This window comes from Pectinophora gossypiella, chromosome 23, assembly GCF_024362695.1.
Source record: "Pectinophora gossypiella chromosome 23, ilPecGoss1.1, whole genome shotgun sequence".
In the NCBI taxonomy this organism is placed as follows: domain Eukaryota; kingdom Metazoa; phylum Arthropoda; class Insecta; order Lepidoptera; family Gelechiidae; genus Pectinophora; species Pectinophora gossypiella.
Genome location: NC_065426.1, coordinates 10,623,389 through 10,637,624, shown reverse-complemented (window position 1 = coordinate 10,637,624; position 14,236 = coordinate 10,623,389). Strand labels below are relative to the sequence as shown.

The following is a 14,236-nucleotide window of genomic DNA, read 5'->3' as shown; positions in this document are numbered from 1 at the left end:
TTACATAAGAGAGAATTACGCATAGGACTGTGAAAAATGGAAAAAGGAAGGGGAGGCCTTTGCACAGCAGTGGGATCTTGTAGGATAGATTAGATTAGAATAAATAATTGGCAACACCACGGGCACAGCCCCTTATTAAACCAGGTCACAAAGTTTGTAAAAATCCCAGGAGGTATTTGAGCTTCTGAAAGGAGTTAGTAGGCTTACATAGTCAATAAAAGCACGCATAATGGACCACTTGCGTTTATGCGGAAAACTGAGCCCATTAAAATAACATTACATATGGGACATTCGAGTATTCATTGAGTCAAGTCAGGGGCCTATGGCGGCTCAGTTATAACCCTAACACCAGGGTTGATGGGGTTGGTAATTCACCTCACAATCCACACGACAGAAGAAGAAGAAGATGGGACATTTGCCCATACATGTTGTGCCCCCACCTAGAGTGAGATAAGGGCAGGAGGATGATGATGATATTGTGGGAAGTTTGCCCACTTCACAATAGTGGTCCATACGCGAGGATACGCGGAAAGTCCCCCACGTGTGCTTACGTGTAGATTTTTGCGGAAACGAGCTCATTTAGCTTAACCATAACAGACCATGGTAAAGGTGATAAGACCTACCCTGAGGATAGCCCTGTGTAACCTATGGGTTTGGAGGTGAACCAATGATCTTCATTTTCACTACTTATTCTTATCGTCAACGTTGATTCTACTCCGTTTATCGTTTTGTCAATGTTGCGGGCTACCATTAGACCGGGAATTTTGATAATTCGAAATATCGAATGTTACTTTACTTTAGGGGATTTTGATTGTGGAATGAGTGAGTGATTGTGATCTTTTAAATAGTTTCAGCAGGAAAGAAGTAACACTTACCGGTTTGTGTGATTTTGGTTTAAAAGTACGTAGGTACATCACCTTTATGTTCAGGCCATACTGCCAGGCTAGCCCGAAACATTCCTAATGACCAGTCTTAATATGATTTCTCTTACCTTCATTTGTTAGGGGTGGAAAAAAGTGGTTTTGATTAGGGGCGTAGTGTAGTGGACAAAATGTGTTTGTAGCGGGCAGCAGTGGTGGTTTTGACCGGTTATTTATGAGTTTTGAGAGTAAAATCATAACAAAAATATTTTATTATTGCCACCTTACACTATATATACGTGTACCATCTTTATATGTATTTATTACTAGAAATTCGTAAAAACATGTATCATTTTACACAATAAAACCGAAAAAATAAGTCATGTTAAACCACTTGACACAAATTCGTTATAGTTTATCGTTTGTGTCAATTGATATAAGTTACGTTTCTTTACTTTTTAAAGAAAATAAATAGAATTTTGCCTTTCTACAACTTTATGAAATAAACTTTCTTCCAAGACATTTTGTTTTTTGTAGAATAAGACTGTAAAATTATTAATTGAAATATGATATATCAACGATGACTTTTGTATAGTTATGTGTGTAAAAAGGTATAACTAGACTTGTATCAATTTACACAGTATAAAAGTTGGTGTCAACTGATACATGTAATTTATTTTTATCCTCTACCATTTCTGTTTAGGTTCTAAATATAACTAAATATTAGAAAAGAAACCTTCCATCATCACCTATCAACACATCTAACTTCTGTTCCATTATTCCTTATAAGTCGCGAGCTAGAAGATTTTTAACTTTAAACTCGATTTTCTCAAAACTTGAATTTTGGACTTGTATTACTTTTCACCGACGGTACAGAATTATGATGGAAATTAATAAATAGTCGATAAAGCCACCCAATTACAGTGTTTTCTTGAAAAAAGCTCACTGCATACAGAAACTAACCATACCTGCATACTAGGAGTATTCTGAAAGGTTTTCTAATTTTGACTCATAAAATATACAATGTACCTACTAATTTACCATGGCATACTGTTACATGTCCTATTATTAGTTACGCATAGTGTTAATTTGTCATAACTTTTAAGCATAATTTTGAAAACTATAACTACTATAGGCATAATTTTTATTGATCATAATCATATAAAGCATAATTATTATAAGCATAAAAGCTGTAAGTACTCTGAATAAGAAAAGTTTCGACAGAACTTTGAGCAACTTTAGAACCCTGTCGCACTATCATATTTGACATCTAATGAGACTCACGGTTTAATTTGTCAAAAAAGTTAATGTGACATGGTTTCAAAGTGTATTGTATTAGTACCTACTCGTGGCCGTACGGTGTACACCCCGGACACTTCATGCATAATTCTCATTCTTACTGTGTGTCGTCTAACGCGCATGTGCGAGCGAGACTGTCTGTGCGCTTTCCCCCTTATTCCTTAGCGGCTTACGACCTTTAAAGTCTAAAATAAGACCCAGAGGGGGTGTGTTCGGCGCCCGATCTCAATAGGTGCGGGGCGCCCAGGCGGAGTTACCGTTCTATACATTTTAGCGTCTCAAAGACAACGCAACGCAAAGCTCAAACATAACCGAGAATTAAAAAGAAACCTTTAAGTTTTAAAACTCACAATTTACTAACGTCACAAAACAATACGGAACAATATTTTTATCAGTTTAGTTTCTATTAAGCCGCAGCGAACTCCTCCGGCTTGGGCATATGAGCTCGGATCCTTGACATCCTGTCTCTATCTATATTGAGACTCTTGCGCTTGCATGCTATCTCCTTCTCAAGATCTCCTCGGAACTTCATCAGCTCGGCGCGCACTAAGTCCGCCTGTCTCACTCTATCCTTCAACTCATCAGTCGTCTCCTTAATAAACTTGATCTCTGCCATCAAAGCGTACTGAGCCTCATCCCTGCAATTCTCAACATTCGGACGCTCATAATTTCTACTGTATAGACGAGTCATAGCCACTTTTGTCTTCTGATCCAACTGCCTTAAAGATTCCCTCAGATAATCCAGCAACTTCTCAATATCCGCTATCTTCTGTAAATTGTCCTTCAAGCCTTCTTCCAACTTCTCGGTCAGAAGTTCTGTAGCGTGTATAGTCTCGCCCAAAGCCATGTTGGTTCTATCGCATTGCGTCTTCATGTCCTGACCGCCCTTCACAATCGCTGTCATCAAGTCAGAGCGCAGGTTCTCTGATCGTTGTCTTACCTCTTCAGTGTTCTTAATGTTCTCTTTACAGAAGTGTTCCCAGTATTCCAGACTGGTAGCATTTTCCGTCCACCTGCTCACGCCTGGGTGTTGCAGTATCACGGTGGATTCTGGTGTCAACAGAGCGTTTTTCCTGTCTTCTTTCAAGGCAACCATTTTGTCGCTCCAGTCTTGTTCAATAGCCGCTTTAGCCGCTCGATTCTCAAGTATTTGCTTTTCGACTTTCATCAGGGTTTCGTTGAAGACACGGCGTATTTCTCCAACTATGGATACTTCTTTTATCAGCTCCTGCTCAGCGTTGTCCCGAACCAAATCTGGTTCGTATCTGTGTGTCCTTAGTTCGAGACACTCGCGGGATATTGCCTCGGGCATCATAAGGATTCTGCTTGCCCCTTTCAACCGAGCACGGTCTACCTCCAGAGCTTCCAGTTCATCGCTCATTCGCTTCTGCGCCTTTTCTACCTGTTTCTTCCAGTACCCGAGATCCTTGACTCTCTTATTCAGCATATTGTTAGTATTGTCTCCTTTCGCTTTGATATTCTTGAAGGCATCATCGATGTCTTTCTTGCATTTCTCGTTGAGCTGTCGACCTTTCTCGGTGGTTTTTCCTTCGAGCATGTACTTGTTGTGTTTCCTCCATTCCCCTGTAGAGTAGCGGGTGATGGAGTATTTGTCGACTACTGGGCGGACGCCAGTGCTGCCGGCCTGGGGGGACCAGTCTAAGTGGCCGGGGGCCCAGGGTCCTATAGGGTTCATTTCGAGGTAGTCACCGCTTGTGCTGTCTGTTGGTTGCGGGAGGTAAGGTGGTGGTGCGCCCGGGGGGTAATAGGTAGGCGTTGGGGGTTGTATCATCCCAGGAACATAAGCCATGCTGTCCTTATCGCTCTCATTAAGATGTCCAGCTTGAGGATACCTCTTCTTCCTGACCGTCAAAGTAGACCCGGGACATATGAACGGGCAGTCATGTTTGCTAAATTCTTTCTCCATGTTTACAAGAATTTTGGTACTAGTATTGCTAAATAATGTTTAAAACTAAACTTATAAACTAAATATGTAGTAACAGATACTGTCACATGTCTGTCGCCCGAGAAATGACTATATTGGCAGTATTTTTATTTATTAATTTAATTTTTATTCGAATAATGGAATCGTTTTATCAAGGCCAGGAAAGTAGAAAACTACATGAAAAACTTTTTTGTTTATACAAGCAAACGCAAGGCCGTAATCCGTTTTGGGGTAGGTACTTAAACTCACGCCTATTTCCCACCGGGGTAAATAGACTATGGAATTCCATTTGCTTCACCTGACACACTTCTCTTGCTTCCTCCAGATTCATCAGTCGTTTCAGAGTAGATCGTACTAAACCTTTTCTAAGGACATCTCCAATTTGGCCAATGTACGTCATTCTAGGTCTTCCTCTGCAAGCCCTACCATCCATCTCACAGTACCCATAGACTCATGAAGATAAGAAACTGCCTTATAAGCAATATGGTGACGGATTGATACCGAGGCCATTTCTTTCCTCTATATTGTCTGTTATTAGTTATCATTTGCACTCAACATCTCATCTCATCTTAGTAACAATAAACAGAATAAACGATTATACTTTCCACTAAAAACTCCGGAACTGTGCGTGTAAAGGTGTATTGTGTTTACGAACTACCGTCAAAAAGTTAATTATTTTGCGTAAAACAATGACGTCGTGAGACTTCCCATCTGCGTGTTATGTTCCCATCGTAGGTTTCTTGCTCATCAACTGAGCGATTCACGCAGCTTTAATACATAAATACATAGGACCACGCTTATTTCCCTTTGAGGTAAGCAGAGACCACAGAATTCCACTTACCACGGTATAAGAAGACCAGGTATGCTCAATCCTATGTCAAGCCGCCATTACTAGCCCATTGATGATTCATTGACGACATAGTGTTACCATTCAATTGGTATCTCCAACATTCCAAGGACGAGAATTTTAGGTATTATTGAAAATTAAGTGAATTAAATTTCTAATATTTGTCAGGTATACAAATCATTAAAACGTAATGTACGTAAATCTTTTATAAAAAGTACTTACAAAATTTCCTTGGAAAGTAAATTAAAAACATTGGACGTGGGTAATTTATTTTTTACGAAATGGCAACACAGGGTCGGATGACGTCAGCTGGGCTGACCTTGAAATGATAGCTGTCAGTTTTTGTGTTCTTATACCATGCCACTTACTACGATCCTGACACACCACCTACGCTTCCTCCACTCTCATCAAAGACTTCATGCATGCTCGCTGGTTTAGAGTACTCTGGCCCATACATTACATTAAAATCACGCCCTTAATCCCTAATGTAATGCGCAGATATACAAATACTTAATCAGAAGACAGCCAGTTTTGATAAAGATGAATTGGGATAAATCGATTGGCCCAACGCCCATTATAGGTAAAGATCACGACAAAAAGAAAACAATCCTCTGTCGGTTTTTACGACAAGCCCTGGAAAGGAAGCAGCTGAACGCCTTCTACATTTTTCATTTGCTCATAAACCACTATTGGTCTTAAACAACCGCACCGTTTAACCTTACATAACAATAATAAGTAAGCAAAATAAGTGGTAATCAAATCAGGAAACATTATACCTACTTCAAGTGAAAGGATTGCGAAAGACAATAAAAAATTAAAAGCTAGTGTTCTTGCAAATTATACTTGCTTATGTATTTACCAAGTATTATTTAACAAAATAAACAATTTGGAAAACTGAAAAATGCACTGCAATTTATTAAAACCATTCAATTTATCAATCAAAACACCTAAAACTAATTAATGAATGACGCCGTCAACCACATGCAATATTTTTATATAATTAACAAAATAACTCTAAAAACTTCTCAAAATTCTACTCTTACAAAACATTACACAACTCACGCCAATTAAGTTCAAAATCGTTTCATTACTTTTTTAAATTGTGTCGATAAAGAGTCTTGAGCTGTTCTAATACCCGGCCAGTTCTGAGGCGGATGGATAATGCGACCTGATCATTCCACATCTATCTCTGTCAATGTTCAAGGTTTTCCTCTTTGACGCAATGTCTCTTTCCAAATCAATCCTCTTCTTACACAAGTCCTGCCTCAACCTTTGGGCATTCTTCAATTGCCCAAGCAATGACGTCACTGTCTCATGTATTTTCTTCACCTCTTCAATTAAACCAAGATGTGGTTGATCCCTTACGCTTTCACCATGAGGCCTCCAATTGTTCCTATTATCCAATCTAGTCTGAGCCAATTTCATCGCTGCATCCATAGAGGCGATGGAGTTATGCAAGGTGTCTATCAGATTTTCCATATCTGCAATCTTTTGAAGCGTGTCTAGAAGAGTCTTCTCGAGCTTTGTTAGTAACTCCTGGGTGATAGCGACAGTTTCAGCTAACGCCATATCAGTTCTGTCAGCTTGCGTCCTAAGTTTTCTGCCCCCCTGGACCAATATAGCGTTAAGAGTGCTCCGTAAGTCGAGAGATTTCTGCCTCGCCGCTTCCACGTTTTGAATGTTCTCTCTACAGAAATGTTCCCAGTACTCCAAAGGAGCTGAATACTCACCAAACCTAGTTGCTCCAGGTCTGAAAAGGATCGTAGGAGATTTGGTGTTCAGACTCAGGTTTATAGACTCGGTATTGTAAGCCATGGTTTTGTCGCACCAGTCGAATTCGATCCTGTGTTTCGCTGCTTTGTCGATCGCTAATTGCTCTTCGATCTTTTGCAAAGTTTGCGTGAACGTTGCTCGAACTTCGTTAACCAGCTTCATCTCCTTAAGCAACTCCTGTTCAGCTAAATCAGCTACTAAATCTGGAATAGCTCTATTAGAACGCAGCTCTAAACATTCCTTAGAAATGGCTTCTGGTAACATAAGCGTTCGTGACGCACCTTTTAGCCGTTGCCTTTCAAATTCTAGGGTTTCTACTTCCTCAGTAATGGCTTTGCAAGCCCGTTCAACCTCAGTCTTCCATCTGAAGATGTCTTTAGCTTTCTGTTTGAGTCTTTTATTGTTCTCGTTCTGTTGTTTGTCTATGTTTCCGAAGGCCTGCATGATAGCAGTTTTGGCGTTGTAATCAACGATATTGGACTCTGTGATGACGTCAGGGCTTAACACCTCGTCGTTGTGAGCCCTCCATTCGTTGAGGGAGTATCGGCTGATAGAGTACTTGTTGACAGGAGGTCTTGTGCCGGTCATGCCTCCCAGAGGCGTCCAGTCCACTTTGCCGTCTGGACCTGGCCTCAAATCTGAAAGATTTACTTTTGGATAACTTACTAGGTTATTTAAAAATTACGCTCTCGTTGAAAAGTACTAATAACAATACCTTAGTATTTAGTTCCTTTACAGGAGAGACTGGCTGGAGTGCGCACAGAACCGCGAAAAATTAAAAGAGGAAGGGGAGGTCTTTACCCAGCAGCATAGAATAAGGAATAATACCACGTATAGAACGGCAACTCTCCGCTCCCCACCAGCGTCTGAGTTAGGCTTACCTCAATCAAAGTAAGATGATCCATGCTTCGGAAAAGCACGGGAAGACATTGGTTCCGGTTACTACTTACTGACGTACATAGTCGTTAATATGAGCGATGCCACCCTTTGGCGGCTCAATAATAACCCTGACACCAGGGTTGTGAGGTACAGGGTCGTAAGAAGATGAATACTTGGGAGATAGTCATAGTCCGAAGCAGCTTGTTGCGCCAAGGCACTGGAACTGGGAAGCACATCCTCTACGTGTGGTATATGCACTGGTGTAGCCTCGGCAGCTCTCTCCTCTTCAACCTTCGCCTTCAATTCTTCCAACGCCTGCTCTGGACTCTTCTCAGACTTTTTAAATGCCCCAGTGTCCTCACATAAAGGCTGAGGACAATTGTCCTTCTCAGGGAACGTAGTAAGCGTAGTCATTATGTTTGGTAAAATCGTCTAAAATCGAAGAATGTTGGTCCAAAATTTGTTAGGAAGGCGTGTGACGGTTTGAGTCAAGCTGTGTGACAAATTTAAGTCATATTTTTGTTTTTTATTTCGGTTTGTAAAAAGAGATGTGGATAAAAAGATTGTATTTTATAAGTACTTACAGGATATTGGTGTAGGTATAGGCACGGGGCTCTACCGTTTAGAAAAAAAATAATAATAAGCCAGATTATCTACCTATTTGTTGTGGGTGGCAGAGGACCATCCACTAGGTACCAACCAGTTAAGAAAACACGACAACTTTTCTCTTCAGCTATTTACTTATCGATTTTTTTTTTTTTTAACTTTTGCGCGGAAAATTAACAAGAGTTATTAATTTTGTAGGGTAAATGGTGCTATTGCATCCAAATCTCTACATAAATTATTTATCTATTCTATTTTGTTACGACACAAAACAATTTAGAAGAATTTTACTGTCGTATATTGTTTTTAATTATACGCTATATATACATAATTTTGATATCTTTCCGAGACATTAACTTCCAACCATATATTTTTATTTACAAAGACTGAATGTAACAAATGTACGGAATGATGGCTTTGTTATTATTATTTTGCGTTGCTGTTATATAGGTATTATGCGACTCTATAAGAAGAAATACCTTACTGCTTGGTCCTAAAGACAAATTCAAGAAAAGTCGCTGGCTTTTGGATACACCCTTAAATGACTTAGCTAAATATGAAACCAACAAAGCTGTACAAACCAGCAAGCAGCTAGTGTTTTACTTATTTTAATAAAAAAGTAGTTTATATAATATAGGACCGCACCAAATGAAAATGTATCGATTATTAGCAGATGCAATAAGATTACTTAAAAGGAAATGTCAACGAAACCATAAAATAAGCACTAATCCAGTTATCCATAGTGCACGTAATGTCCGGAGCTATTACGTCACCACTTTTACTTTTTAAAGCAGTTATTGCAAAAATTTTAGCTTACGTGCGTGTAATAGCACATTTAGCTTATCCTCATAACTGACGGCTTTCTTAAAAAAAATCTGTTTGCATTACGCGCAATACTTTTAAGACTGTAACTTAGGTATCTGCATAAAAAATGTACCAATTGATGTCGTCATTATAGTATCGTAAAGTTTTTGTTAAAACGAAATGGCTTTATTTTAATTGGTGTTGGCTTAACTACCATACTTGTAGTAGAAATCAGCTGACAATACAGCCATTTTTAGAAAGGCAACGACCTTGCTTGCATCTTAGGCGGCATTTTTTACGCATATCCGCTTTGTTGTTACAATAATGGAATGTTGTAATTGTGTAGCAGTTCGATTACAATTTGTGATAAAAGTTCTACTAACAGTAATAAATACTGATACTATTTCTAACAATAAGACGGTGAAACTGGGAAAATTGTCTTTTGCTTCTGATGTAAGAGATCAAGATCCGCTCCGGGTCATCGAACTGGTGTCATAAATATTCCTACTTTATTTAAATAGCCTTTTTAGTTGCATTACCATAATTGATCAAAAATATCAACAATATGCTTACTGCTCAATAAACACAGTCAAAGGTTCATCAGATTACGACGATGACAACAGAACTAATCGACGCCTTTCTAAAAATGTTAACAAAGATAGCATGAGCATAGCATACAAGCACGCGACAAGGATTTGTGGCAGGAACGAACGAAACGAAATATTGTAATGGACGTGGGGCAATTTAGCCTTAATACAATAGGAAACATAAAATTAAATAGCCTGTGTACATTTTTGACAGCAGGCCTCCTTGCAACCAACTGGACAAGTTACGGAGCATACTCCACGATGATGCTCCAGTGGGGGTTACTGAAGTTAAAGCAAGTTTATGGTAAATTTGATGGAATTTTTTGCTCTCAATTCATACTTGAAAGAAGAAAAATGTTTTTCCATTGTGCATAAAGAGCCTTAATGAACAGCTACGGGTATTTTCACCTTTCCTAATTAGCATACTCTTCTCAAATCTGGTTCATGTTCTTTTTCTGATCAATTCCGGTCAGTTAGCGGTATGTATGAACTGATGACGCCACACGTTAAAAGACTTTGCCAATATCGGATATATTCAGCTTTCATTTTTGTCTTCGTATTGCAGATAAGTATTTGTTTGGTAGAAATATCTGTTTATTCAAAAACGCATGAAAATCGATCAAGAACTGTGTGAAAATTAGCAAGTGGATATAAACGTAATCGCATCTGTACGATTCACATCATAATGCAATATAGACATGAATTAGAAATCAAATATCAAACATTGCATTCTTTAACGTACGTCTGTGAGTTCTTACAATTTCGCAATTGCCTTGAAATTTGTCCCATCTGCATTTTACTTTGTAAGGTATTTTGCGTCGATGTCTGCGGTTTTATCCTCAGCTGCCTGCAGGCGAGTTGTTTTGTTGTTGCTACTCGTCAAATGTCATATAACGCAACACTGCGCAAAAGGTTCTTTAAAGGTTGAAAGGAAAAGCTTGCAGCATGCCAACAAGACTAGAACAGGCTGATTGGAACTATAACGAATTTACAAATGATTAGCTCATTTATTATTGTGTTGACAAACAAATGTAACCCATGTACTCATAGAAAAATTTTAAAGTAATAGAATATATATATTTTTTTACCCATTCAACTTTACGGTTGCTGTGAGTAAATTGGTAATTAACAACTATTGTTACGCATTAATAGAACGTATTCGTTGAATGTATCAATTAATTTATGCTGATTGGTAATGAATTTATGCCTCACAGATGTTGGGGGGGGGGGGAGCGAAGCTCTTTTATGCTTTCTTTTGTAATAACAATCATTCTCTTCATTACTACCTATTTGTGCTTAACAATCGAAACAAGTTCTAAAATTCGACTAACGAATCATATCCCATCCAACATTACCTAAGTGATATTGTATGGGTGATAGGTTAATTAACTGTTCAATAAGTTTCATCATATTCATCTTAGGATTTTAATACCAAGCAAGCATAGCTTGATGAAGGTGACTTCTAGTGACTTGTAGCTCTACATAGCTACCATGATAGGGATTGTCTGTCTAACAGTAAATCTATTTAGATTGCAAGTCACAAGAGTCTCAATTACAACAATGTATGAACTGAACATGATCTTTATCACATGTTGATGGTGTCAGAGTATAGGCCTCATCTTTCTCACGGCGCTCTGCAGTCCTGGGAGGCTCAATCTATTGTTTCACCACAATCTCACGACGTCGTCTGGCCATGGAGTGGAGTTATTTAAACACTTGGCTTGATTGTAACTTGATTTTTGTTTGTGTATTAGTCATCTATTATTTACTTCAAAATCATTTGATCATTGTTTGTGAACTGATTTCTAATTTATAATCAATTATTTTGCTGAGTGACTGCGTAATTGAAAGGCTCTGGGCATCATACCCAATTATAAGAATAGTCTGTACCAAACCTAACTAGGATATCGTTTGGGATTCAATTATAATATTTAGTTCAAACTGATGTTGTAAAAATTAACATCATATAGTAAATCGTTGATATTTGGGAGACAAGATTTATGACTCTACTTCTCACCATAATAATCACTGATTCATCTGAACACATCGTGGGGTAGTTTCCATAAATTGAATGTACCGTTGTTTAGCTACTTTGGAACCATATGACTGTTTATCTAAAGATATATATGGGTGTACTCCCAGTAAAGCGTGTCACATAGCAGTGACATTATTATTGGATTATGTAGACGTAAGTGTTACATTCGTTGGGTTTGTAATCTTTTAACTGCTGACCCACACTCTATTTTGCGTTACGTACAAGTCAGACATATATTTTGGTCATAAAATCTGGAATCAGAGGCCAATGTATGTATACATAACGTTGAAAATATTAGCCAGCGACTAATCAATAGCCAAAAGAATTGGAGCGAAAAATTCTACCAAAAAGGGTTAATGAACCGACATTACCAATTCGCAATCCGGTGTTGCAAGTAATAGTTAATTATATGATTTTGTAGACCAATTCGAATGTAAGTGTAATGGATGCGTCATTAGCGGACATTTCTGGACGAGCAAACAATGCAGCATTCTCACTAGTCGATTTCAGATGAACTTTGTATTGTGTATCTGAATCCAATGATGTAATGCGCTTACAAACGTGTTGAGGAATACACCTCCAATTGTTGAGTACCGTTACATCAGATTTATTTTAAGAGGTTGTGTTTAACGACTGCCTCCATTCCATATAATATTCAGATTTGATACGTTATCATATTTTCAATGTTGTTAATAAACAAGGGGAAATAGAGAAATTATCGATTTATAATGAAAGTCTACATCCTTTAGTATTTGCAAATAGTTGCAATATTTGTTTTGCCTTTTTTATATTCCTTGACCATTAGATTCTAGATAGGTAGGTACGTAGATACCTGATTGATTAGCATAATATTAGGCACTGGTATCTCAAATCTTCCTTTTATTTCCTGTACTGTAGCTGAATTCTATTCTAGCATAGAAGTTGTTAGATCTCTTCAAACTACCTACCTACTTACAAGTCGTAAGCTTTGTTTAACAATCAGCGTCGAGCCAATCTAAACCCTTGACATTTACCGAGCCTTTCTTTTCTGCCTTTGGCTAAGAAAGGAAAATAACTAGATTCTAGTCCCTTGCTTCACCTGCCGGATGTTTGATATACCTACCTATACACACACCTGTCTATACTATGTACGTCTATAGGTTGCGTCGACTTGTTTTATTATGATCTCAATCGCAAGGCCAGTTGAAGCTTTAAACAAAACTTTCGCTTGTAACCACAAACACTGTGGTATACAACGATTGAATAACTGTTTTTAATGTTCTGTATGAAGTGCCCAGAGTCAATAACATTGCCTTAGAGATCTCGTACCTATAATAAATGAGATGATGACATATGATGACGTAGCCTAATCCATAGGAATTTCGGGCTGTGACTAATTTTTAAAGCTAAGAATTCGAAAACGGATGTCGCACACCTTAACCCAAATATTTTACCTTTTTATTTAAGTGACAAAAGATACAAAAGGCGGATTAGCACACAATCTTGTTATGGTTAACAATAGGTCCCTTCTAATCTAATAGAAGTCGAACTCACCAGATAACAGCTGCACCCATCCACAGATGTGAAACACGGTCGTTGATTGACAGAAGAAGAACAGTAGCATAGCACATATCGTAAACAGGGCTAGCGCGACCGCTATGCCTACTAACACAGTGGCGATCTTAAAAACCAGTCCGTTAATTGACAGAAACTCGTCCAGTCTCCCCTTACAGTCTTCCACTGCTTCATCAGCTCGGCAAACTTGCCATAATCCAAACTTCCTCGGATATTCAGTTTCCAAATCACCAATCCATTCAGGAGTAACAAAAGCAACAACGCTTATTATCGCATAGCAAATCGTGAATATGGCCCAAAGCACACCTATAGCTTTCGAATTACGGACGTAGTTGGTCGCGTATAAATGTGACGAATCCACGTACTCGATTTTTGAACCCATCTTGGTATATTTTGAAACAAAAACACAAATCACAGAACACACGTTATTGGCACATTTTTGGTAAGAAGTTAAATTGTTTCGGTCACTTCACTTTATAACATTGTCTTTGAGAAAAAGTTGTTGGAGAGTAACCGAGGACACGAGAAACACGACACGAAGCGAAGGAGACACAACCTCTCGCCGCGCGCCATTCGGCCGAGTGACTTGTAGTGGGGATAAGCAATCAAGCTACAAGTTTGACCTATTACCTGTTAATTGCATTTTTATGATCTATCAACTCGTTTTGCCGCATTCTTGCAACTTTGCATCTTACAGACATAATTTCACTTAAATAAGGTTGAAATAACCCACATAGATATTTCTATATCATAAACAAAACAAAACAACGTGCAAAGCCAAGTAAATAAATCAGCACTACTGCCATCTACTGAAAAGAATTCGTAAGCAAACTAGCGACATCTAGTTAAGTAAGTTCTAAAAATATAATTTCACTAACAATAAAAGATGCCAGGAACAAAACAGGCACATTTGCCCTACTTATGCTACCAATTTATAATGCTTTCATTTTTCCTTGCGTGTACCCAATCGTTATACTTTTTAAAATGATAGGACTATTTTATGCAAATGTCAAGTGATTCGCTTAAATAGCACGATAGAAGAGCTTAAAG

At 38.3% G+C, this 14,236-nt stretch overlaps 1 protein-coding gene across 1 annotated transcript in view; it reads right to left on the bottom strand.

The window, feature by feature from the left end:
• Positions 1-13,777, bottom strand: part of LOC126377589 (LHFPL tetraspan subfamily member 3 protein) — a 35,230-nt gene extending 21,453 nt beyond the window's left edge. The window contains exon 1 of the mRNA XM_050025401.1: positions 13,166-13,777. Coding sequence (XP_049881358.1) covers positions 13,166-13,568 — 403 coding nt within the window. The 5' untranslated portion in view covers positions 13,569-13,777. The remainder of the gene's footprint in view (positions 1-13,165) is intronic.
• Between the last annotated feature and the right edge of the window lie 459 nt (positions 13,778-14,236).